Below are 24,267 nucleotides of genomic sequence, written 5' to 3' on the forward strand. Positions count from 1 at the left end.
GGCTGTGCACAAAATCTCTACAGAGCAGCCAGCACCACCCACCCCAGAGCTTCTCTGCTCCTTTTGATGCCTCTAACTTTGCTGCTGCAGGCATCAAGAGCTGCTGGCAAGTTTAGGAAACTTAGGGACACCAAACCAGTCATTCCCTCCATTCCAGGTGTCCCACAAGTCCTACTGTGAGGTGTCTGAGAACTGGAGAATGATTGTTGGGTGAAGTGTTGTAGAGACAGTCCAGCCAGGTTACTCTGGTAATGGTTGGTAAGACCTGGCCCTGGGCTGCCTATCCCTGGGGAGGAGGCGATCAATAAGAACAATTTCTGAAATCCTCCCAGTTCCAGCTGTTCAGACAGCAAAAATCTCTTTTGTGGTTACTTGAGAGTCTGTGGCATTCTGCTGCCATAGTGGTCTGCAGCACTATGGCAAAGCAATTCTGCTCTCAGCTCAAGTCTAATTAAGAGTAGCTCTTGCGTAAAGTGAGTTAAATTCAATAGTCACAGCCCAGACCCCATGGAAAATAATCTAATTCAACTACAGGAATACAGTGTAATATAAATATAATGGAAATACAAAACCATATAATTTAATTTGACATGACTGGCAGTATTTTGCTTAAGTTGGTGAAAATGAGTGATTACGAACAATGCACTTCCCTCTTTATTTTGATCTTTTATTGTTAACATAGCGAGAAAGTGATTTCATGATGACTTGCATCGTAGCAACCTAACAAAGGCATTGACAATACACAAGTTTCAGTCTGCCTCTTGAAAATATACACACGTTTATAATTTTCAGGTATCTTAGATACAGTGAATTCATTTTAAATATGCCCAGAACTCTTTGCATCCACCCTATGTGCTCAGAGGGGGGTGGGGGAAATTCCATGTGGAGAACACAGGTGGCCTACAGCCTCAAAAAGCACTTTTTGCCAAGAACTGCTTCTACCTTTATTCATTTTACCAGCGGGCAAAGCCCTGGCCCCTTCCCAGGATGGGGAGAGCCCCAGTACCCGCTTTGCCCCTTCCCAGGATGGGGAAAGCCCCAGTACCCGCTCTGCCCCTTCCCAAACCAGCTGGGGCACGCTGGAACATGCGGAGCTTCGAGGCCTCACCCTGCCCCGGCCCGGACCGCTGGTGACACCACCGAAACCCTTCAGGGGAGATTCAAAAAGGTTTAGTGCCACCACCCCAGCAGAAGTGCGGAGCTGCAACCCGGGGCACCCACAGCATCTGGAAACCGCTTCGGGTGAGATGAGGAAGAAGGGATCCAAACGCCCCTTCCCTCCTTGAGCTGTGTTTTGAGGTTGAGTGCCGTTTCCATAGAGAACCAGACCGGTCCCTCGATGCCCACTCCTCCTCCCCTTCCCCTCAGCCCCGTGTATCCCACCGCCTGCCTCAGGCTCCCGCTCGCCCACGCAGTCACATGGCGCAAGCGCGCTGTCCGCGCCTGCGCGGAGCTGCGGGGTGCGGTACCTCTCCAGTCCGGACCCCGCAAAGCAGCGGCGCGGATGTCGCCATGGCGTTCTCCAGGTGCTACAGGGTGGCCATCATCTCCTGCCTGGTGCTCTGCGTGTCCCTCCTTCTGCCGCGGACATTCTTGTCTCGGGGCGGCGGGAGGCAGGAGCCTGCGCCGCCCGAGGGTAAGAGGCCGCTGCGGGCCCCGCTGAGGCGAGGCTGGGTCAGTGCCGAGGTGCTGGGGCCGCTGCTCGGTGTCCGAACGTGAAACGAGCGGGCCGGCTCCGGGATGAGCCGGGGGTGGGGCGGGCCAGGCTGGGCTGGGCTGGTGTCGGCTGTCGCCGCTGGGTCGGCGGGCACTGTGCGGTGGGACCTGAGACCCCCGCTCCGGGTCTGTGCGAGCGGTGCTGGGGTACACGGGGTGCCCGGAGGGGCTGTGCCGTCTGCTGGGGAGGTGGAGTTCAGCCTCCCGACAAAGCTGAACTGTCTCCCTGTCATGCTTTCTGCTTAGTGACCTGTGGAGTGTGGAAGGTTGAGTTTATTAAAATTATTATTCTCACTGGGATTTACCTTTTTATTTTCCCTTCAGGAAAGCATAGTTTAAAATCTTGCAATTTTGGTTTTATATGTTTTCTGGCAGCTACCGATAAGAGTCATAGCGCTTTGTTGTTGTGATCCATCGCTTTATTTGGAAGCTTCGTTATTTTGTTATTTTTCTGTACAGAATGCTTTTTGTTGTTGCCTTTTAAATAAAAGTTCATTTGAATCATCTTCATTGTTTACTTATCTGCCGCAGTATTTTAAGCTTGTGTCTCATGCACCGGGTTCTCATAATGAATGGGCCACTCGATGACTCATTTAGGTTCAGATCCTTACCTGGCAGTCCCTTCAGCCACGTCCTTCTTGCCTGCTTCCCCACTCTGCATGTCCCTTAAGATCTAGAGGCATGGGTACATACAAGTATCTCCCATTTTTTTTATGTCCATTGCCTTGTACTGTAGATTTTTCTTCTCAAGATGTCACAAAAGTTGCAAGTATCATAGCCCCAGTCTCAGCCAGAAGTGAGGCTGATGAGGACAGAGAACTTAGAGGTAATGCTGGATGCTGACCCACAGGAGCTCATGTTCGGGTTCAGGAGAGCAGCTCTGTGGTGCCCTTCAAAGGTAAAGGGAGTTTGGTGCTTTTCTCACAGCATGGACAATGTCCTGTTAGGTGCTCACCATCAGCACAGCAGCATGGATCACGCAGCAAACAAGGACCTGACACGTGCCCTTCTGTGCTCAGGTAGAAGTGTCACTTGATTTCAGTGACAGTGTATGATGTTGTCTCCATTTGAAAGAGGTTGGTTTCATCCCTGCAAATGTGGAATCCAGTCATACCACCTCCTGGCGTGGTAGGTTGCTGGGTTTTAATAGTATGAATAATGTTGTTAACTGGCAGGGGCATCCATATCCCTACACATTTCCATTCATGCACTGAGTATTTGATAGCTCTTGGCAAATGGTGCTTTTAAGTTGCTTTTGCTGTTGATTTCCTCTATAATTTGTATGGATTCTTTGAAATAAAAATATGGATAAAAGTATATATCTTCTGAATAGGGATGTTGTCATAAAAGTATGAAAAATCAACAAGATTTAGAACCAGAAGCCATGAAATTACCCTTGAAATTATTTTGGTAACGTAATGTGTCCCTTTGGCTTGATTACCTTTAATTGCACTGAATTTTTTTAAAGCACAAACAAGGCCTTGTAGATAATCTGGTATACAATCCCCTTTAAACACTTTTTCATCTTCGTCAATTATTTTCTGGTTTCTTCGTTTATTTTTTTTTTAATGAGGAATATTTTTATGGGTACGTCATGCTCTCACGGCTTTACCTACCCTGCTTTTTCATCTCACCTCAGCCATTCACTATGGAAACAAGTGTCACTATGGAAACAAGTTTGATGACATGCAGAGAGCATTTGAGCAGTGGGTCTTGCTGGTAAATAAGCTGTTATACTCTGCGTCACAGACTCCAAATAATTCACTGAAATCAAAGTGCAGGGCAACAATTTCCTCAAAACCAAGCCTGAGCTAAGCTGAGAGCAGTTTTTTGTCATGGGTGGTAAACCTGGGTGATTTCACTAGAGCCTACATTACTCAACATATGCCATCATGGTTTTAGTAGTAGAAATTAAGGAATCATTGATATAATTTCCTAATACATATTTACTGTCATTTTCTGTTCTCAGGAATTTAGCTGCTTGTGATGGTGTTTCCCAGCAAGAACAAATGTTAATTTAATCTGATTTTTCTCATTTTGCTTTTCTTAAAACTATTTGCAGATGGGTACTCACAAAAATCAAGTTATTTTCAGTGCTATTTCAAACCTGATTCTCATTTTCCTTATACAAGTGCATGCAGCCCTCCCCAGTGCCAGCACCCAGCACCCATCACAGGTAACCTGCCTTTCCTGCTGCATGTGCCAGGGAGGGGTAGTTTTGCAGGTGGTGTCAGGGGCAGAGCTGCTGCCTGGCCTTGCAGTTCCCATCTCTTCTGCTTCTTTTCAACACCTCCCACCACCAGACTCTGTGGTGGAGCAGCTGAGTTCTTCACTTCAGTCCCAAACAGTGGAAGGATATGCAGGGACAAGTCTGGATACGGAGATGGAAAGAAGGATCTCAGGTACATGCAGGAGTAAAGCAGTGAATTCCATGACAAAAATGTTGAATTGATGACAGCAGAAAATGGATGACTTTACCTGTACTGAGATTCCAGTGCCTTTGCTGTTGGATAAAACTTGCCCACAGCACCATTTCAGGCTCTATGCAGTATTACTCTAGCAGCTATGCAGCCATTTATGTTCACTCATGTTTCATTTTCTCTAAATTCTGGCTGCCTCTCAAGACTAATACTACATTTTTTTCCCTCTAAATTGCTAAAGACCATGTGTTCCAAGCTATATTCAATCTTCTGTCTTACACTGCTTTACCCAACACCTTTTTAAGGAGAACAGTTTGAGGTGCCACCCCTTTCCTGTGTCTTTCATTATTCCTTTGGTAAAATCAGGTAAAATACTACTTCTTGTGGCAATAGCCAGATACCTAATAGTGGGCAAACACTGCAGTTATGTATCAGAATGCCAGATGGGTAACAGTTTATGTATTAACATGCCTTTGTGTAACACTGAAAGATCAGGCTCACAGCAGAAAACCAATTGTTGGGGCTTTTTGAGCAGAGAACAAGAAGAGTTTGGGTTGTCAACCTGTTAAAGATGCTGATTCATGGGGTCTTTTGGACAAGTGTATAGCTCTTAAACTCCATTCTTTGTTAATTGCCTGCCAACTTTTTCTCTTAAAATAGAGAGAGGAATTGTGTAAATAGTAAATGGCTGAGGCCTGAGTTTAGACTTAACTACTTAGAGTCCAGCAGGTTACCTCTTCCATCAGCCATGGTGCATTTAGAAGAAGAGCAAATAGGTCAGCTGTACCTGCTGCAATTTTAGGCAGCATGTAAACGGGTGCAAAGTAATGGAAGGAAAATAATTGTGTTGTTTTGCAGGGAAGCTTGGTCGCTTTCCACCGAGGATGAATTACCAGGCCATTCCTGACAGCCAAGGTGCCCCTCATTTCCCAAGGTCTCACCTTGCTGAAGCAGCTGCCAAAGCCAAGGCAGGTGGAGGTGGTGGAAGTGCTGGTGGAACCAGTAGAAGTCTTGTGGGGCAGATCATCCCCATATATGGATTTGGCATCTTCTTATATATCCTGTACATTTTATTTAAGGTAAGACCAACAGAAATTGAAGTCAGGAAAATACCAAGTAAAAAACCCCTCAAAACAGAATGATAATCCCAGATCTGTACCTGGCTCCATTTCAGCCACGCTCAAAAAAAATTATAAATGCTTATGCTGGACCTTTGACTGGTGGTTGAGAAATTGGTGTCTCTTTCCACAGAAATGAAAGTTTGGTGGGTTTTTTTGCTACGATGAAGACCAGTTATGAATGCAGGGATGAGTTACTGTGATTGCAGAAAGCATTCCAAGAGAGACAAGTGGGTCACATATAATTCAAAAGCTGTCAGTTATTACACAATAATTGCCCAATGTACTGTTTTTTTATCTCCTACGAGCAGAATAATTACAAGATCAGGATGGAATAGATAAATATTATAAAATTAAAATGCTCTTTTTGATGAGTTATTCTTGAAATATCACTGTGTTTAAAAATACCATTTGTTCCCAGTGCCTTTCAGGAGCTTTCAGCTGGCAAGATCTCTCAAGCATCCTTTATGGTTTTCTGGTTTTGCTGCTGGGCATGCTTTTCTGTGGTTGCTTTCTGGCATAGTTTAGTTTTCTACCTTTTTTCTATTGCCTTTGGGGGTTACATATTCCTATTGCTTTAACTCATAGAAGGGTTGTCCTTTTTCACTCATCAGATGACTTCCAAGGGAAGAACTACTGCTGGAGAGAGGAAAAACCCTACTGCTGCTCCTGGGAACATGAAGAGGAAAATCAGTGAGTATGAGTTCTGAGTTGTACCTGTGCAGCTGTTGACTCTGTAGAGGGTTCTTCAAATTCTGGGCACACTGTAGAGCAGCTGTTCCCTCCCCATAAAGAACAAACCAGAAGCTTCTGTGTTGCAATGTTCAAGACCTAAAATGAATTCCTGTACCATCACTCTAATCTCATTCAGTTAATGAGACTCTCTGATAGTAGCCTGATCCCAAGCTCCCCTGGAAGCAATGGCTTTTCATGAGGTTCACTGAACTAGCTGTATGGATTTGCTGAAAAGCTATGTACCTAATGAATAAAAATGGATAATAGGATGTCTATCTATAATTATAATCCATAATATTCTAGTAGTAGGATATAGATATTAAAAGCTAGATTAATATTTTTTTTTAATTCGTGAATTCTTAGCCATCACCAACCACTCCCCTACTTTTTCCCTCCCCTTTATGCAATGCTCAGAGTTTTGATGAGTGCAACAAAGAAAGCAAACAGTATTCTGAGATATGATTTTACCTGAACATCAGTGGGATACATCCCAGTATGGACGGACATTAATTAGAGAAATTTGTAAGCTTACTGTTGAGGATTGCATGAGTAGTTACCATAACAGTTTTTAATTGTGTAGTGTTTAGCTGGCTAAATTGTAATAGGAAAGTACTTAGGGCTTTATAGAAAGTGCTAGCAGTAATTCTCTTAACATAGCTGTAATTATCTTGACATTAATGCATATATTAGAAATACCTAATGTACTCAGTGCTATAGATTGTATTTTCAGTGCACTTGCACTGCATTGTGCCTGGCAATTTTGTGCAATTTATTAGCATTGGTAATAGTATTTTTTTCTCTAATGCTTGGTAAGATAAACTAACTTTGCAGTAAGTTAAATATTTACCATCATTAAATATTACCATCACTAGCCCAAAGAACTAGTGATGAAAATTATTCTGTCTTTTTCTAGAGCTCTTCATTCGTATTCCTAAAGCATTTATGGCAAGCTGGAGCAGAGCAAGGGACAAGTCACTGCACTCAGAACCTGAAAACTGAGGCACTAAGTCACTACATAGTCACTTACCCACTACACAGTGACTTAGGGGGTGTAACTTCCTTCCTCTGACAGTTTCCCTGTCCCTATTTTTAAAGTCTCAGATATGCATAATAATTACATCAGTGAGACATTAAGAAGTTACATTCTCTGCAGAATAGAGATCTTTCAAAAAGTGGGATGTTTATGGATGGCTTTTTCCATTCCTACCTTTTGGATTTCCTTTGTGCTGTTTTAATGAGTGTGCCTGTAGCAGTAATTGATTAGCCCAGGCTGCTTTAATTTTGTTGTGCTGTGGGGAACAATGAATTTCCCCACAAACTTTATTCTCTTTGATAAAGGTCTGATTTCTTGAGCCTTAGACTCATTAGAAAAATACTTATATAACCTTTTATCTCTGTTCACAAGTACTTAACAGAGAAATTCTGTGAGAACTAGGAATTCTGCAGTAGGCAGGGGAACCACTAGGATTTCCTCGGGAAAAAAACCCCAAACATGGTATTTTTCCCTAACTTTAAGCTCCAGGGCATTTATAGTGGCTCACTCACTCTGTGTATTGGGAGGCTGCTTGGGAGCTGTTGAAAAGAGATGCTTGCTGTGTGTCCTAATACCACTGGCAATAGTCTTCAACTTCATATACCAGGAAAAGGAAGTAGAACTCTGTAAGCTGCATATTTTAGTTCCCTTGCAGACAGTTTGGTTTAGTACCACATATGTTACCTGTGATAATGGGTTCAGAGATGTGTTTTCATAATTCTTACTTATGTATCTTGGGATTCTGCTTGTTTTACAGCTGACTATGAGCTCACCCAACTCCAGGAAAAACTGAGAGAGACAGAAGAAGCTATGGAAAAATTAATCGACAGAGTAGGACTGAGCTGTGACAGGTATGTTTCAAATTACAGCATTTTAAGTAGGAATTTATCTTGGACTAGGAATTAAATTTTCATACGTCAGTTATATTAAAACAGTACTTTTATTACTACTTCAAATTGTAGAAATTTGATTTAAACATCACACTTTTTGTTCTGAGGTTTTTTCTCAGAGTCTACAGTTAAAAGAAATAATTTTTTCCAAGTTCATTTTCCTTAAACAGAAAAGCAACTATCCCTCTATCTCCCCCTCTGTATAGTGCACTATTTGGAAGATAATGACAGGTATGTATAAACAGAAAGTAAAACATCTATATATAAAGTATTTAAAACAACCTGTCTTACATGACTAAAGCATTTCTTACATTATAAAGAAAGACTGTTAACAAGTCTATGTTTTTCATAAGGAGTGTCTTTAAGTTGCCAGAAATAGGCTTATGAGCTGCCCAGACAGTGTGCTGACTCTCAGGACAGATTTTTATTTTTTTTTACTGAGAAAATGGGTCTGATCCAATATTTGTTTCACTCTATGTTATTGGCTCAGAGCCTTTGTTTAGCAGAACTTCCCTTCTTTGTTCAACAAAACTATTTATATAGATGGATCTAAAAGCCTTAGGGGAAATCAGCATTGTAATCTAATAAAGAATTCTGTGTGCAGCCTCTTTAAAGAGAGGGGGGAAAGCATCTCTAGATGAAGCAAATAGCTGTTTTTCAAATACCCACAGATTTTCAAGCTATCTTAATCTACACTGTGATACTCATCAAGTACTCATCCAGTAATATTGGATGAACATCTGAAATAAAATGTATGGTTAAAAAGTATAATTAGATCACGGAGTACAGTGTTAGGCTTATTCAGTCTGAATGTTGATAATTTAAACAAAAAGGAAAGAGGAGAGCAAAAATTACTTGAGTTCCATTTATTACTTTGCAGTTAAACAGAAATCCTTACAACAGAAAAGAGCCAGAAAAAGAAAAAACTGGTATTAAACTTAAACTAATGCTGAAAGACCCCATTATACTTGCCATGGCAAAGAGACTCCAAGTCTGCCAGGTGAAGTATTAGTAACCAAACCAAAGGACCTATTTGGCATTGTCACAAAAAAGCCTGTATCACCAAAACACACAGGAATAGTTCTGAGATCTGAGCTGGTGCTGATCTGTCCACTCAGGATACTTCAGGAGCATTCTTCTCCATTTCTTGAGGCAACTTTCTGATCAGTGTAAGAGTAAGACACCTTTACATGTGAGTGAGCACTTTGGGACTTTACAAAACATAAGCATTGCCCCTATGACTACTGTAGCTGTTTTGAAGCTACAAACACATAGAACAAAAATAACGAAATCTTACAGTGTAAAACTTTTTTATCTGTTGTCTTCGTAGTACTCATAAGTGCTCTACCCTGGTAAATCTCCTGTGTGCTGGCACCAGATGTCTTATACATTGCCAGCTTCCAATAGCAAGTGTTCCTAGAGGCCTTTTAGGAATAGTGCATGGACTTTGATTTTTCACTCTCTCCAGGGAAATTTGTCCTTTAAGCAAGATATCTGGAGGGGTAATACTCTGAAATAGAGACCTTCTGCTGCAGTATGAGAGCTGTGTTTTCTAATGAGAGTATCCAGTATATCAGGAATTTTCCTCTATGAAATGCCCCAGTAATGCAGCTGCACTGATTGATCCTATTATCTGATCTAGCATATCTCCCCATCGTGTTAAGCAGACAGGCCTCTCTGTCTTTATCCAAGTGACAGATATTAAAATTGCATACACTTTTGTCTATCAAAGGAGGAGTAGTTCAGCAGCTCAATTACAGCTTCTGTCAAAGACAGCTAGCTGATGAAATCCTTTCTTTTTGTGTGCCTTCATTATCTCAAATAATCTGCATAACCCAGGCTTTTGAGAAGATGCTGTCTCACAGCTTCACTTGTTCTATGGAACAAACTGCCACTGCCAGGTGAGGGGGCTCAGTGCAACCTCCATATAGCCTTGGGACCATATCAGCTTTTCAAGCTGCAGGGCAAAGTGCCCCTCAGGGGAAGCATAGAGAAGTGATGTTCAGCTCTGTGCTCTTAGTCAGTGTTAGCTGGGTAGCTGCCAAGGGAACCAGTGGGCCTGCTCCTGAGCCAGGTTCAGCTGTGTGTGTGGATCTGAGCACAAAAACTAGCCCAGGGCCAGAACTTGGATCACCATCACGAAACCCAGCAGTATGATGCTGATCTCTTTGGCTTTGAACCAGTATGACTCTGCTGCCTTTAGTGGAGTAACTATCATGTCACTGTCACACATATGTTGAATTAGCATAAAGCACCTGTTGAAGTGCTTTTCTATTCACACCAGTTAGTAAGAGGAAAGACTTAAGGTGGATGATGCAAGTTTTCAAGGTTATTCATGACATTCATGTACCTGAAACAAGGTTTAGATAGATACTGATCGCCTAAATCCAAACCTGTTGATCTAATTTCCAGTTCCCCTCTTCCCATCTCACCCCTAAGATTCACTGAGCAGCTGTCTGATCCTGGATATTCCCTGTCTGTCTGATGGGCTGGAAATCACCAGAGATCATGTGTCTTACCTCACATAGCACCAGTTCAGCATTCTGTGCAGGTCAAGGGCCCCACTCTCTGATTAACTGGGGGTCATAGATCCTGCCATAACACAGTGAGATTCAATAGACCACCAGAGTAGTGCCTCAGTCCCCAGAGAGGCTTCAGCTGGCACTTACAGAGATCAAACATCTGTTCAAGACCAAATTGAAACACAGGATGAAACAAGCACAAGAGCAAGAACCACTTTCACCCCAGGTGCAGCCAGTGTCTTTCTTATTCTGACTGAGTTATGTAGTAGAACTCAGATCACCACCCTCCAAATAATTTTTTTCCTTTGTCTCTAACATTTTTAGGAGACTATTTTTTTCCATAAATAACATATAATGAGTACATGATCTTATCTCTTGGAAGCATTTTGTTACAACAGTAATTGCATTACCTGAGCAGTAGTAATTACTAGACTCAATCGTGTAGAACCCCCCAGAATTATTGCTTAGGTTTAATACAATAAAAACCTCAGTCCTCTCTACTCTTCCTCTGATTCTAAAGACAAGTTAAATGTTTTAAATTTAGCATGGGTTATGAATTATATATTCTTACATTGTTTCAAACAAGGCATGGCTCTCTAATTCTCACCTAACACTCTTCTAAAGGCCAGATATTTCTATAGTGTCTTTTGTACCATAACTCTTGCTTGCGTGTCATTTTCATTTTGCTCTCACATTGGCTGTATCTTCCTTCCTTTGCCTGTTTAGGTTTGCAGGCTCTCTGGATAAATGGATAAATCTTTACACTCGGATGAAGTGCAGACCAAGTGCAGGTGTTGAAAAAAGTGATCACACAGCAGCCAGATTTCCTTATTCTGTGTGGCTGGGACAGAACAAACAGTTGGGTTCAAATTCTGTTAATAGTTTGTAATAATAGTGGACTGAATTCTGTTGTCTAATATTTTCTAGCAGAACTCAAAATGTTACAACAGACCAGGAGCAAAGGTTGCTTCATCAACTCCGAGAAATTACTAGAGTTATGCAAGAAGGAAGATTTGTAGATGACATCTCTCCTGAGAAGGAAGCTGAAGAAGCTCCTTACATGGAGGATTGGGATGGTAAGCCAAGAGCCTTTCTTGCCATTACCCTAATGAGAAAAATTGAGTAAGTATTACTTATAGTCCCAGATAGTTTAAAAATTTGTTGTTATCTTTAACCTTTCTTTTCAGAAGTCAGTGTACAAAATTTTGCAGGAGGTCATTTTTTTCCCCAACCGTAATAGAAAGAAAATAGATTTTGAGACACCCAGCATTTCCTTTAGTGTAAACACTACACTATCTGCTGCCAAAAGTGGCATATGAATTTTCACATATGCTCCATCTGCTGCTGGGTCTTGGCTGCTGGAGGTTTATATCTTTCCCTGTCTTTCCTGGGCAAGATTTCATGCAAAATCATAAAACTCTTGGAAATGAGAATCAGTATGTTTTGAATAACTTACAGGTTTTTACTTTTGATTAGTCACTCTTTGTTTACTCTTGTGTTGTATAAAAGTCAATTACAGGAAGTATGTCTTTTAAAAATTGTTTACTTTAATATCCTTTCTGTTCCTTGGTGTTTACTTGTTACATAAATGTGTTTTCAAGATATCCTAGCTGAGCTGCTCACTGTCATAATTTTAAATGCAGACTTAATTTCTTGTTCTTTAAGAAGCTTTCAAAAATGATCCAGAGCATAAACAGTGGCCTCGAGCTGTTTTCTTAAGCCAGGCTCATGTTGCATTTTCTAAAATGAAATGCACAAAGTCATTGACATACCTGTTATTTCAACTTTATAAATAATGCTGTTTATAGCAAAAGTCTTCAAAATATGCTCCAGTCAATCTGTAGACAGAAACAAAAAAAATACAAATTGTTCTATGTAAAGGTCTAAGACAGGTAATTTTTGCCTGTTAGGTCCCACAGCTTTCAGCAAAGCTCAGATATTCACTCCTGAAAGTCAGGGTTGATATCCTGGTTTCCTAAAAATAGAGTGGGCTTTTCTCATCATCTTCCAAGAAGTCATGTTTTGCACATTCTTGCCATGGATTTAACACTGTGACATAATAATGCATTAAATGGGTGATGCTTATACTGGCAGTGCTAAAAACAACTGTTCTGACAAACTTGTGCATACATCACTCAAGTCAATACTGCTTTTAAATGTAACATTGCAATCTGCATATACTTTATTCCTAAGGTTACTCAGAAGAGACCTATCCTGTCTATAATTCTGATTGCTTCAAGCGCAAGTGGGACACAATCCTTGTAGATTACCCTGACCTGAGCCAGCCCTCTCCAGAGGAGCTGGCAGAAAGGCTGGAGGGCTTGGAAGATGAAGAGGAGCTGTGCGGGGAACCCCTGTTTGCTGATCTCACTATAGGTCATGATTTAATGCAGAAAACTAATGAGGTAACCGGCAGCAGTGAAGATGAGAGGGACCTTCAGCACAGCCTCCACCTTGAGAAGTGCTGCTGTTATTTTGAGGATGAGGATCCTGCAGTGATAGCAGAAAATGCTGGATTCTGCTGTGAGAGCTGCAGCGAAGCAGAAGAGTCCACCCAAGAGGACCTGTGTGTGGAGTCAGAAAATGAAAATGTAGCAGTGGAAGTGCAGAAAGGTGATGATGATTTGGATGAAGCAGTCACACTGAGGAAGCGCAACACAAAAGGACTTGGGTACTAGAGACACTGGTGGATGTTATTTAGGTAGTGAATGTAGAGGTCATAAAGTGTCATTTGTGTGGTTTTGTTCCTGATGAAGACTTCTCTGTGTTCGTGTCCTTGTAGCAAGTTCTTGTAGCAAGTTCTTGTAGCAAGTTCTTGTAGCAAATGTCTCTTCTGACTCTCTCAAGAACATGTGTTTGTGTGCTACCAGCTATGAGAATTACTCAAATCCATAGATATGTATTTGAGATTACCAGGAAGCTGGAGGAGAAAGTGTGCCATCTTTCTCTTACCCGAATGTTAACTGATAACAGAACAGGCCGTAGTCACACATGACTCTTTTTCAAGTATATAATTGCTGTGCTACACCCAAGAAACTTATTTGTCACTACAATCAACAAAATCCATATACTACCCCAAGCTACAGCCCATTTCCCAGCTTTTTCCATGCTGTGGCACCAGTTGCCTGATCTGTGCTGTGTTCCAGGAAGAGCATGAGCAAGACTGAAGTGTTAAGAGTTGTTCTTTCTTTATCATTAGCCATGGTGAAACATCTTGGTGAAACTGCCAAGGGAGTGCAGGAATCAGACCATACTTTGTGTAAGAGAACACCAAAAAACATTCCTGGTGACTGAAAAAAGAATAAGTAAGTATAAGCATTGAGAAGTGTTCACTGCCACCGGTGGTGTGAGTGCTTCTTTCCCATCCCCTATCCCTCTCCTCTATTTAAAAAAAAAACCACAACAAGCAACCCAATAAACCAAGAAAATAACAGTAAAAATGCTTTCCTTCTCTCCTCTTCGGTACTTTGGCAGCTGCCTCTGCACTCCTCTGTCCCCAGCCCAGGAAAGACCCTGATGCTTGGAGTGTGGACCCACACTGGGCACAGCACGAGGGCAGGCTGAGGGAACTGTTCTGGTCATGAGGCTGCTGAGACACTGGAGCAGGTTTCCCAGAGAAGTTTTGGCTGCTGTATCCCTGGAATGTTCACGGTCAGATTGGCTGGAGCTTTGGGCAACCTGGTCTAGTGGAAGTTACTTGTCAGCCTCACCTCTGTGACTGGAAAAATCCTGGAATAGATGCTCTGAGAAGCTACGAGCAAGCCCAGTATATTGATACTTGGCTCCAGGACTGGTAAAATCAGGATTGTCAAAATTATCAAAGCTGGGACTCTGGAAAAAAATTGTAAAAGTTGGACACTCAGTGGAAGCAGTCAATATTATTAGAAGTACAAGCTTACAAGCTCTGTGACGTGCAAAGTAAAATAATGTGAAAATATAAAAATCATTCATTTCATGTACTGGTAAATAAATAGATATGCTCCAGAATACCAGAGTGTTTTGGTTTTTTTTTCTTAAAAAAAATTACTTTATAAAACCACATTCTTGCAGGTTTATCTAAAACTTCATTTAAGTCTGAAGAAAAAGAAGATGCCTAACTACTTGAAACAGATCAAGAAAGGAAGTCTTGTGTGCAAACAACTGTAACAGTTTACAGGTATTATGAAAATCCATGACTGGTTATATAGATCTCAAGTTAAAGACAATTTTTCTCAGTTTTGGTATTTTCAACTCTAAGCCTCATATAATGTAAAGCTAAATCATAACATACTCATATGCTCCTGGATATCAAGGGTTTAATTAAGAAAGGCAAAGAGATTAATTAGATGTTTAATGGGCAAATAATTAAAAAAAACCCCACAATCCTGAACTAGTCAGCTTTTCATTTTAAGGGGACAGAAACATTTGCATAGTACATACATTTTCTATTTCTCAAAAAAAAAGAGGTATTTTTCTTTACAGGCAGATATAGGTCCAACACTGTCTAAAATGGGTATTTCTACAGCTGCTCTCAAACACTGGATTTTTCAGCCTGTCATTAGTTGGAGGAATATAGTCCAGTTCAGTGTCTAGTAGGAATCTGCAGTATTTACTTTCTGTGGTACTTTAAATTACAAAGCATCCTCCACAGATAATTTTTCTTTGTTCAAAAAGGAGAAACAACAGCCTCAGTCTTTTAATCCTGGGTTACAGATTGACTCAGTGCAAAGTCAGCTGAAAGGAAAATGGAAGAGCAGATGGCTATCTGTAATAAATACAGACCCTTACATAGAACACATTTTAAGAGATTTTGTTTTAACCTTTTCCACATAAAGATTTCACATGTTCAAAGTTATTTTAGGAGTTTCATATAACAGAATATCTTTGAGATATTTTGCAATAATTAACATCAAGATAAATTAATGTAATGGTTTATGCTGTCAGTGTGAATAGAGGGAAGGAAGACTGAGTAGTCACCAGGTATCACCAAGGGAATTTTTTAAAAATTCTGTAAGTATCTATATGTGTGTGCATGGCACATAGACTTGCAATATCTAACACAGGAAAATGCTGCAAAAGTCATAAATTAAACCTGCTCCTAATACTAAGAATCCTGCCATACGGGGCATGTTTGTATGTCCCCTTTATGCTTTGTATATAAATGACCCTATTTTCCTATCATTTAGTACAAGATTTTTTTTTTATTTGAAATAAACTTAATTACAAGAAGATAATTTTACACTTTTAAGATACTAACAAAATTAACAAAGCTGCAATAATTTTCTTTTTCATACATATTTTACAGTAACCCACTAAGTGTTTTGTTTCTTAGATAAACTCCTTGGGTGTTTTGCTAATTCTTGTGCAGGGTCACAGTATTATCCCTTGAAACACGGGCAACTATTATCAGCATCCTGTTTAGCTGCAATAATGACAACCACAGAAAATGACAGCACAATTAATAGGTCACTTTCATCACTGGTAGACATTTCAGATCCCCCTGTGAGTGTCAACAAACCTTTATGGGATGTATGCAAGAGCATACAATGTGGTCTCCCTTTCAAACCACTTTCTGAAGTGTTCTTACCGATATGGCCCAATTTTTGAGATCCAGATAAACCCAGTTTTAACAAAGGCAGACAAGAAGACATGAGGACTCTTTTAGACACAAACAAGTGTGGCATCATGGAGACACAGCAAAAGTTAGAAAGAAAACTTTGGTTACACCAGCAGGCTTTGGACTAGGCCCTAGCTAGAAATAAATGTCTGAAAATGTCACCATGAAGAAATCTGTCCATAAAGCAAGGTCTTTAGGAGAGAAACAAATGGTATGAGCAGAGTTCCTACTGATGTAATGCAACATGAGCAGTGACCATCCCAGTCTATCTGACCACTGAAATCCAGGACTAAGTGATGCCAAACAGGGCACCAGTTCTCTGGCAAGAAACCCCTCTGCTGTCATCCCCCATCACCTTCTCCTGCCTGGCCTGCACCCTGGAGTTCCTCCACAGCTTTAAATTGAGCTTGATTTGCTTTTGTTTGTTCCCTTGTGACTGTACTGCTTTGACTGTGTATTCCTTTTTCTGGGGCTTAGGGCTCAATATAGTGCAAGTAGAATAAAAAACCGTTCTTTTATGCAATGCAAACACGTGAAAAGTTCCAATAACTGAAAGAGCCACAGGTGCCAGTTTTTGCCTTCAGGAGGAGCTCTTTCTTCAGTATTGGGAGAGCTGTATCTTAAAGGGCTTCAGTTCGGCAGTTTCTTTGCCAGCCTTCCATGCACATCTTTGCAGCATTGTCCTCTGGCTGGTGACAAGCAGACAGGGTGGGAACGGCACACGGGGGAAAACATGCACAGTGACACAGCAGGATGACAGTGAGCATGTGATAGCTGCATTGCTTAGTGATAAACCCATCCGTAATAAACCTGTGGTGGGAGGTTCTCTTATATGGTGGCTGCTTGCGTGAATGCTAAAAGGGGCTCTCATCCTCCAGATCCAGGCAGATATAAATGAAGAAGAAAAAGAGAAAAGAAGATTATTTTCTGAGAAACAAGCATACCCATGATGGATACTGTAAAAATGAGCCTAGTTACACCGGCATCATTTACACCACAGCCCTAGCATCACGCTCTGCTATACTTGTAAACCATGCTTTTAGCCCAGACCCCTGGCATCCACAAAATCCAAGGAAGAAAGCACACTGTTGTCAGGAAGCTTAAATTCATCATGTGGGTGGCAATATATCAGGGCTGAAAACCACTGCAGAGAAAAAGATGACTTCAGAAGTACGGCCTCTAGTGTGTAGGTGCTGAGCTCTGCAAGCACAACCCAAAGAGCCAACTGTTAGAAATGCTGTACTTTAAGTCATAATTCCCACTCAGAGAATACAGAAGGGTAAAAATCCCTTCACATGTTCTCCAGTATATTGTTCAGAAACCCATCCTGCACTTTAAAGTTCACCAACAACCTTGAACTCTGCGATGTGACACCCCCCCCCCCCCCCCGAGGATTATGCAACCAGAACTGAAGGCCACCCTACTTCCAAATGAGAACATATACACAGGGATTTAGCACACTTTAATTCACAGACATTCACTTTATAGGTTTCACTAACTTAGCTTTCTGGAGTGTCTCCATATGGAAAAAACTGTTTGAAATGAGAGAAAGTTACAGATGGGAAACAAAAAAGAAATCAGGGAGTTTAAAACAAGGAAACTATAGTAACACGGATTACTAAGAAGCTGAAAGCCATCTACCACCTGCAAGGAAGTATTTGAAGCAATACTAAATAGAAATTCATCCTCATGGACTTGTGCTATATAGTCCAAAAGACAAAAGAACCAGAACTCTTGAAAACAGGGCTTTAAAAAAAAAAAAAAAAAAAAAAAAAAAGAAATTCAACAAAGATCCTTGTCATGGTGTCACAGAATTCAGTAGCTCTTGAGAATCCACTATAGTTAAAGAGCAATATTCTACAATCAGCCTGTTAAGATGATGTTACAAATCTTGTAAGAGTAAACATCACTGCTGTAGCCCTACTTTAAACCAGAAGCTAGAATTAACAGTATGCAGCACTCTTGTAATTTCAGCTTACATTATATGACACTGAATCTCCCTATAAATACAGTTAGGAATTAAACTCCCACTGTTCATTTACTTAGGAGAACTCGGTGAACCTCAGTTCTTTGCTGAGCAACCTTTCAGGTCCTGACACTCGACCAGGACCCTTGTGTTTGTTCTGGACTATCCTCATAAATTAATATGCATGATGCTTTGCCTGTTTGCTTTTATAAAATCACAGCTTCACTGCCATTAAAAGTATAATAATACTTACCTGCTGCTCCTGAGCTGCTGTAAGGCTTCCCTGACTGCAGCACCAGTGTGAGGTGTTTCTGTTTGGGGATGTTTGTTAAGGCCAATACACTTCCTAACACAGTGGCCACAAGTTGGAAGATGCTACAGTAAGCATAAAAGTATCAACAGAAAGCTCCTCTCTCCCTCAAAGGGAAATGATCCCATTTTGGTGAGGCAGGGCTGTCTGTGTCTAACCAGAGCATTGATTTTACATGGCACACACTATTCTGCCAGTAATGAAATTCCTGGTTGGAATAAAAGCCCTCTGTTAATCCAGGCACATAGCACTAAAAGTTAGTAATTTAGCCCAGAAATCTTTGGAGGTTTTAAGCTTAAAATTTTCTATTTTCAGTATCCAATATCCAATCTCCACATGTAAGGCAGCACAAAATGAAGAGCAGACTTTAGTAGAAAACACTGCTCTATTTGTGTTTCCAACTGGCAGTGCTGACCTTCAGAAATAAGTGTAGTGGGGCACAAAAAAAGCAAAATCCTAAGGCAAAAGCCAAGGAAAGCCTATTATAATAGGTACATTATGTTTTTTCAGAAGGACTATCAAGCACTGCTCATGTCAGTTGAGAAAACTGCTGGCAGAGACACCCAAATCAACTTGATAGACCTGTAGTTACTTCAAAGACTATTTCCTTTGAGCTCAGACTACATATTTGAAAACATTCTAAAAACAGCTAAAAAACCACCATAACCTTTAAAGACACATCAGAATTAACAGGGTTCTCCTTCTAGCCTCAAAGGACAGGAATTCTCCCTAAGCCCAGTGCCACAAAACAGACTCTGGGTTTGTGCACTTGTGAGATTTTCTCTATTGGTAAAATAAGTGATCACATCACAGTCTCCAAGGCATTGAGACTAAATGTCCAATAAAATGACACTTGCCTAAAGGGTAAGCATTGCATTTAAAAGTATTCAAAGGGAATGAAAATATCCATCCTGGTAAGTCAATATAAGACAGCTACACGACTTCTTAGGTGATGTTTAAGAGTGATATGAGAATTAGGAAGTGAATTCTTGTTAGGACTTTGGAGCTCCCGTCACTTGCTGTGTGCTGATGACAGTGACAGATTGCTGCAGCAGGCAGCTCCCAGGCAGCCTGGCAGCCTCCAGAGGCCTCACTGTATTCTACCTGCACAGATGGAGCTGCAGGATCAGGAATACACTGCTTAAAGGAGAGCTCAAGCTTCAAGACAGGCTTAAGGAAAGAAAATTTTCAAAAAATAATTTCTTCGTACTTTCACCCAACCTGTAAGCATTAAAATCAGCAAGATTTTAATGATAAAAATCTATAAAAATGCTTATAAATTGCATTTTGTTACTTTGAGAGAGTTTGCTTTATATATTCCTGATACTTCCAATGGCATTGTGCCAACTGGGATAACCTCAGTAAGAAGCCAGAGATACAGGGTCAAACGTGAGAAACAGATTGTATTGTAAACATCCCATGTGAATATAAAGGCAGCCAGGAACCATAAGACTCATTGTTTTTAAATCAGATCTGCATGAGAGAGTCAAAGTCTACAGTAACAGTTTTGAACAGCTCAGTCTCATCTAAGAAAAAACAAAACAAAACAAATCAAAAAACATTTCAAAAGCACAAATAGTCAATTTGCAGCACAACTGCCAAGATTCTCATTTTGCTCCATAAAAGTATAAAAAGGCAGCTTTGTTAACTGAACCCCTGCAATGTGTTCAGGAATAACAGTTTTAAAACAACTTGATGGTGCAAACTAAAAGGCAACCAACACCACAGTACTGTGAGAAGGAAAAGTGTATCAGCTGGTTTGTCTTTCCTCTATTTTCTGCACATTTAGTGACCATAGAAGTGGCTCAAGGTAAAAAATTCAAGCCTCATTGAAATAATTGACAAGATTTCTGTAGAATTTAATAGTATCAAGATTTTATCCTAAGAAATTCGTTAGCTATTCAGTTTCTACATAAGTGGCAGAAAACTGTTCATATATTGCTGTCATTCCTTCAGTGAGAATTAATACTTAGCATGCCAACCACACCTGCCATCCACCAGCCTCAAAACACTCCTGAGAATCTTCTCAGTAGAAAGGGGACACTCAGCTCATTGGAACTGAGGCACAAAGCAGCCACAAGACACACACAAAGTCACAAACACAGTCAGTTGGGATTAAAACCCAGGTGATCTGATTCCCAGACCTGTGTTCAAAGAGCTGTTAGACAGCCAAAGAGATCAGGGTGATGTTAACACAGATTTATGACTCCTCAGGAATTTTTTTGCATGAAAGAAGTAACTAAATACAGAACAGATGCAGCAATATTCACTGGTACTTGCTAACTTCTGTCTTTCAAGCAGGACTTCATTCCAGTTCACAGGCCAGCTAGCTTTTGTCAGGGTAATTTTCAAACTGGCATTCTAGCCAAATAAAACCATGATAAGCTTTCAGTGTTACTGAGTAATTCAGTTATAAAGTTAATAGGAAGGGTTCCTTTTCTCTCAAAAAGTATAATCCTTCTGAACTGGTTCCATTAAACTGTTTCAGGACAGTTAACTGAAGCCTTCTCAGTGAAGGTTTGGCTAAACATACCCTGACTGGAAAAGCAAGAACCTAGAATTTCTAAGCAGTTAAATAAAATACAACATATAAAATAAGTTTTAATGCATTTTCATCCAATATACAGGCATCTGTGTGTATCAGCTACTGAGCTATAGTTGATGGCAAAATACCAAAACACTGAGATAATTGTGCAAATCCTTTTCTTAGTTCCTGGGCAAGCAACAGAAAGAACTGAAAAACAGCAACATAATTAAATTCAAACACTTTCAGAGGAGAACCCTGGAAGGTACATTTCATACAAGAAGAACAAGAAAATAATGCTTTCATTAAATAGCACATACAAGAGAAATCTGCATCTACAGTTAGATTAATTCTAATGCAAGCTTTGTATGTATAAAACTACTTTCTTCTAGTAATCAAAATGAGGCCTTTTAAGAAATCCAAGAGTCATCAGACAATAATTCCAATAAAGGCGACTGCTATTTTATTATATGTGCTGTCCATATTTGCCAAGCTACTTTATTCATGGGAAGGTGCTTCTATATAACCAGGAAGTATCTTCCAAATGATGATTTAGGACAAGGATGGGATGCTCTGAGGGAACGAGCTAGAATGCCACAGGAACAAACACAAAATCTTCCCTGGGATACCTTCCACACATCAGCAGAAACTGCCAAACCCCCTAGGCAACTCCTTATCTTATGCTACCAAAATAATCAAAGACAAAATGTTCTGGTACTCATCTGGAGTCATCATCTCTTCAGGGCAAGAACTCTTTGTATGCTGTGTGACACTCAGCCCTGGTATCCTTATGTGAAATCAATAATAAATTAATAATGACATTTGTAAAAAGCTAAGAGACAAGAACTGGGAGTGATTTTCTATACTAAGCACTGGATTGATTTTCTTCTTTTTTAATAAGCACCCAGATAGACGTAAGACTTTCTAAGGTAGAAAAGCAGGTCTAATGCTTAGTACTGCTGGAGACCACTGATGTTTCTGCTTGCTGAAAGCCCTTCCTTTTGTTCATCCAAAGTGAGATGAACAATAAAAACATTTTGTTCACCAAAACCAGAGAGTTTGCATTGATGACATTGGATCATCATGACCGATAAAACTCAGTGGTGTCATTTGACTACACAGTAATGTTTTTAAATTGTGCATTAACTAGATTTTACTTCACAGCCGTTTTTACAAAAGCTCCTTCAGTTCTAGTACTTCATGAGGACAGCCAGCTGGGAACTCCATACTATTAAAAGGCAACTTGAATAGTGAGATGTTGTCCAGTAATTATTACAAAATCACTCACACAGACTTCTTACCACCACAGTTTGTAACAATGGCCATGACATTACTATTTTATGTACCATTTATTATCCTACAAAAGTAGTGGAGCGATGTCTAGCTTCTAAAAAATTAACTCTATTTTAGGGCAGCTACACATTTCAGCTCACAAAATCACTTTCAACCTTTTGAGAAAGGAGAAATAAGGCAGCACTACAAAGGGAATCTGTCTGCCTCTGGGCTTGTGGACAGTTCTGCTCATTGATTTGCTACTAATGGTTTGGAAACTCTAGTAACAGAATGTTTACTGAGAAAAATTATGATTATATTTTAGGCAGGCTTTTTTATCTGCTACCTTTTAATGTGTTAATTTACTTTACTGCAAAGCCAAAGGGCCAAATTCACCCCTCTGATAAGGCTTCTATTATAGAAGCATCACTGGATGTGCACCAAAGGCATTATTCATCTGTGACGAGATCACTAAATAATATTGTCAAAATAAACACTTCTGAGTTACACACCCTTAAAGAAAAGATAAAGGGAGAATGAGAACATCAGAGATGAAGAAAATTAGATAAAGGGCCAGGAAGAAACTGTTTGATGTAAACAGAGTGACAAGTTAGATTAAGAACTCTCATTAAAGCATGCAGTATTTGCCTATAAGCAATTCAGGCAAGGAATCTGTTTACAACTCTCTGCCAAAGTCAACAACAGATGCAGAAATCATTGATATTGGGACTTCAAATAACATCCAAACACTCACTAGGACTATGTGAAGGAAATACACAGCTCACCACCATTACATTCTTTGTCACACTAAGCAAACAAGGCTATGCCCTGTTGCACATTGATATTCAGGCCCTGCAGAAGCTGCTGCTGTTATGAGTGTGCCACTGCAAAAGCAGCAGCTTTCAGGGCAGATGCTGATGCCCAAGTGAGACTCAGAAGAACCCAGTGCCTTGCTCAGCAACTCTGAGGAATTAGGATTTTGGCAAAGGCCACTAGTGACAAATCCTATTGTAACTGAACCAGATTTAATGAGAGCTCCTCATTCCTTAGCCTCAGCTTAACATCCCCCTCTAGTGACCTCAACTTATGGTGGGGACTTTTTCCTCAGAAGCTCTTTGGCTGATGTCCCTTGTATGATCCTGATTGGAATTTGAGATGATGGGAATTTGAGTCACCACTTTCCTCCTGGCATGCTTACAGGTCCAAGGTATGTTTATACCTAGCTGGGAAGAACATGCAGTGAAAGTGAAGTTACACAATGTGCTGGCAGCAAAACCATTCCAAGAGGCTGAACTCTCTGCTTTCCCCAGCCCTCATTCTCACCCTTGTGCAGGAGTTCACTGCACACGAGTTTCCTTTCCGTGCCAAATCCCTGTGGGACCATGATGCAAGTCAGCCCATTGTTAGGATCTGCATTTAAAATAACCCTTCATAAACCAACTCCACTAATAAAGCCAACAGATTGTATATTTGTACCATAATACACTTTGTTCCTTTGACACAGTGTTGTGCACAAAAAGAGGCAGAAAGCTGTGTCAGGTGTCACCTTCTCAGGCATTAAAGAAAACATATGACTGGTGAGGCACAGAATTAAAGCCATGCAGATCCATCTGTTCCCATGCTGTAGAGTTCTTGAAATCCACATCCCACCTAGATGCCAGCAGTGGGAATTCCTGGCTGGTTTCACTGTAGTCTAAACAAAAAATTCTGGTTATGGTTGGATCTAGTTTTTAAAGGTTGGCACCAGGTAACCAAGGACCCTCTCTGTTAAAATTTGAAGTGAGATCATGGATAGGGATGTAAAGTGGTGGGAAATCACCAACTACAGGGGAAGACAAAGCCCAAGTATCCCACTGCAGCTCATGACATCATTTTGATCATTCACTGAGGGAACTGACTGCTCACTTCTCTCAAACAAAAGGTGTCTTTACATTTTATACCACTGCATGGAAAGATTTCTTGAAAAAAAGTTTAAAGAAAAATGACAGAACCTCTTGTTATTTAAAGATGACATTTGACAGGCTGAGTCCATCAACAAAATACCGTTCAAAGCCAGCAGACTTTTGTCCATAAATTTTAAAAAGATTAGAAAAAATGCTGACATTTGCTTATTTGCATTGTTTAGCTGAGATTTCATTGTCTGTGGGTCTGGGAATGAGACCTGA

General features: G+C 40.5%; 2 protein-coding genes across 5 annotated transcripts in view; one reads left to right on the forward strand and one right to left on the reverse strand.

Moving 5' to 3' along the window:
* The first annotated feature begins 1,349 nt into the window (after positions 1-1,349).
* Positions 1,350-14,423, forward strand: RIC3 (RIC3 acetylcholine receptor chaperone). Of its 3 annotated transcripts, XR_011729547.1 has the most exons (7): positions 1,351-1,636; positions 4,995-5,215; positions 5,869-5,947; positions 7,780-7,873; positions 11,362-11,510; positions 12,628-13,739; positions 13,909-14,423. XR_011729547.1 is itself a non-coding variant. In XM_071762493.1 (6 exons), the coding sequence occupies exons 1-6, from the start codon at positions 1,420-1,422 to the stop codon at positions 13,110-13,112; spliced, it is 1,242 nt and encodes a 413-aa protein (XP_071618594.1). In that variant the 5' UTR covers positions 1,350-1,419; the 3' UTR covers positions 13,113-13,702. The 3 variants fall into 3 exon arrangements, 2 of the variants coding, with proteins under 2 accessions (XP_071618594.1, XP_071618593.1); XM_071762493.1 differs by lacking the exon at positions 13,909-14,423 and having other exon boundaries at positions 1,350-1,636; positions 11,365-11,510; positions 12,628-13,702; XM_071762492.1 differs by having other exon boundaries at positions 12,628-14,423.
* TUB (TUB bipartite transcription factor) overlaps positions 11,402-24,267 on the reverse strand; it is a 120,001-nt gene continuing 107,135 nt past the window's right edge. The window contains exons 14-15 of one of the 2 annotated variants that reach the window (XM_071762483.1): positions 12,207-12,272; positions 11,402-11,539 (exon numbers count right to left, since the gene is read on the reverse strand). In XM_071762483.1, the coding sequence (XP_071618584.1) occupies positions 12,268-12,272 (5 nt within the window). In that variant the 3' untranslated portion in view covers positions 11,402-11,539; positions 12,207-12,267. Of the gene's footprint in view, positions 11,540-12,206; positions 12,273-16,784; positions 16,903-24,267 lie in introns of those variants that run through there. The other variant, XM_071762484.1, reaches the window with a different exon arrangement.

The sequence above is a fragment of the Heliangelus exortis genome, chromosome 18, assembly GCF_036169615.1.
Source record: "Heliangelus exortis chromosome 18, bHelExo1.hap1, whole genome shotgun sequence".
NCBI classification, from domain to species: Eukaryota; Metazoa; Chordata; class Aves; order Apodiformes; family Trochilidae; genus Heliangelus; species Heliangelus exortis.

Coding starts and splice junctions, on each gene's coding strand:
- RIC3 (XM_071762492.1), top strand. CDS start 1,420: ATGGCGCAAGCGCGCTGTCCGCGCCTGCGCGGAGCTGCGGGGTGCGGT. Junction 1,637..4,994: donor GGAGCCTGCGCCGCCCGAGG/GTAAGAGGCCGC, acceptor GTTGTTTTGCAG/GGAAGCTTGGTCGCTTTCCA. Junction 5,948..7,779: donor GAACATGAAGAGGAAAATCA/GTGAGTATGAGT, acceptor CTTGTTTTACAG/CTGACTATGAGCTCACCCAA.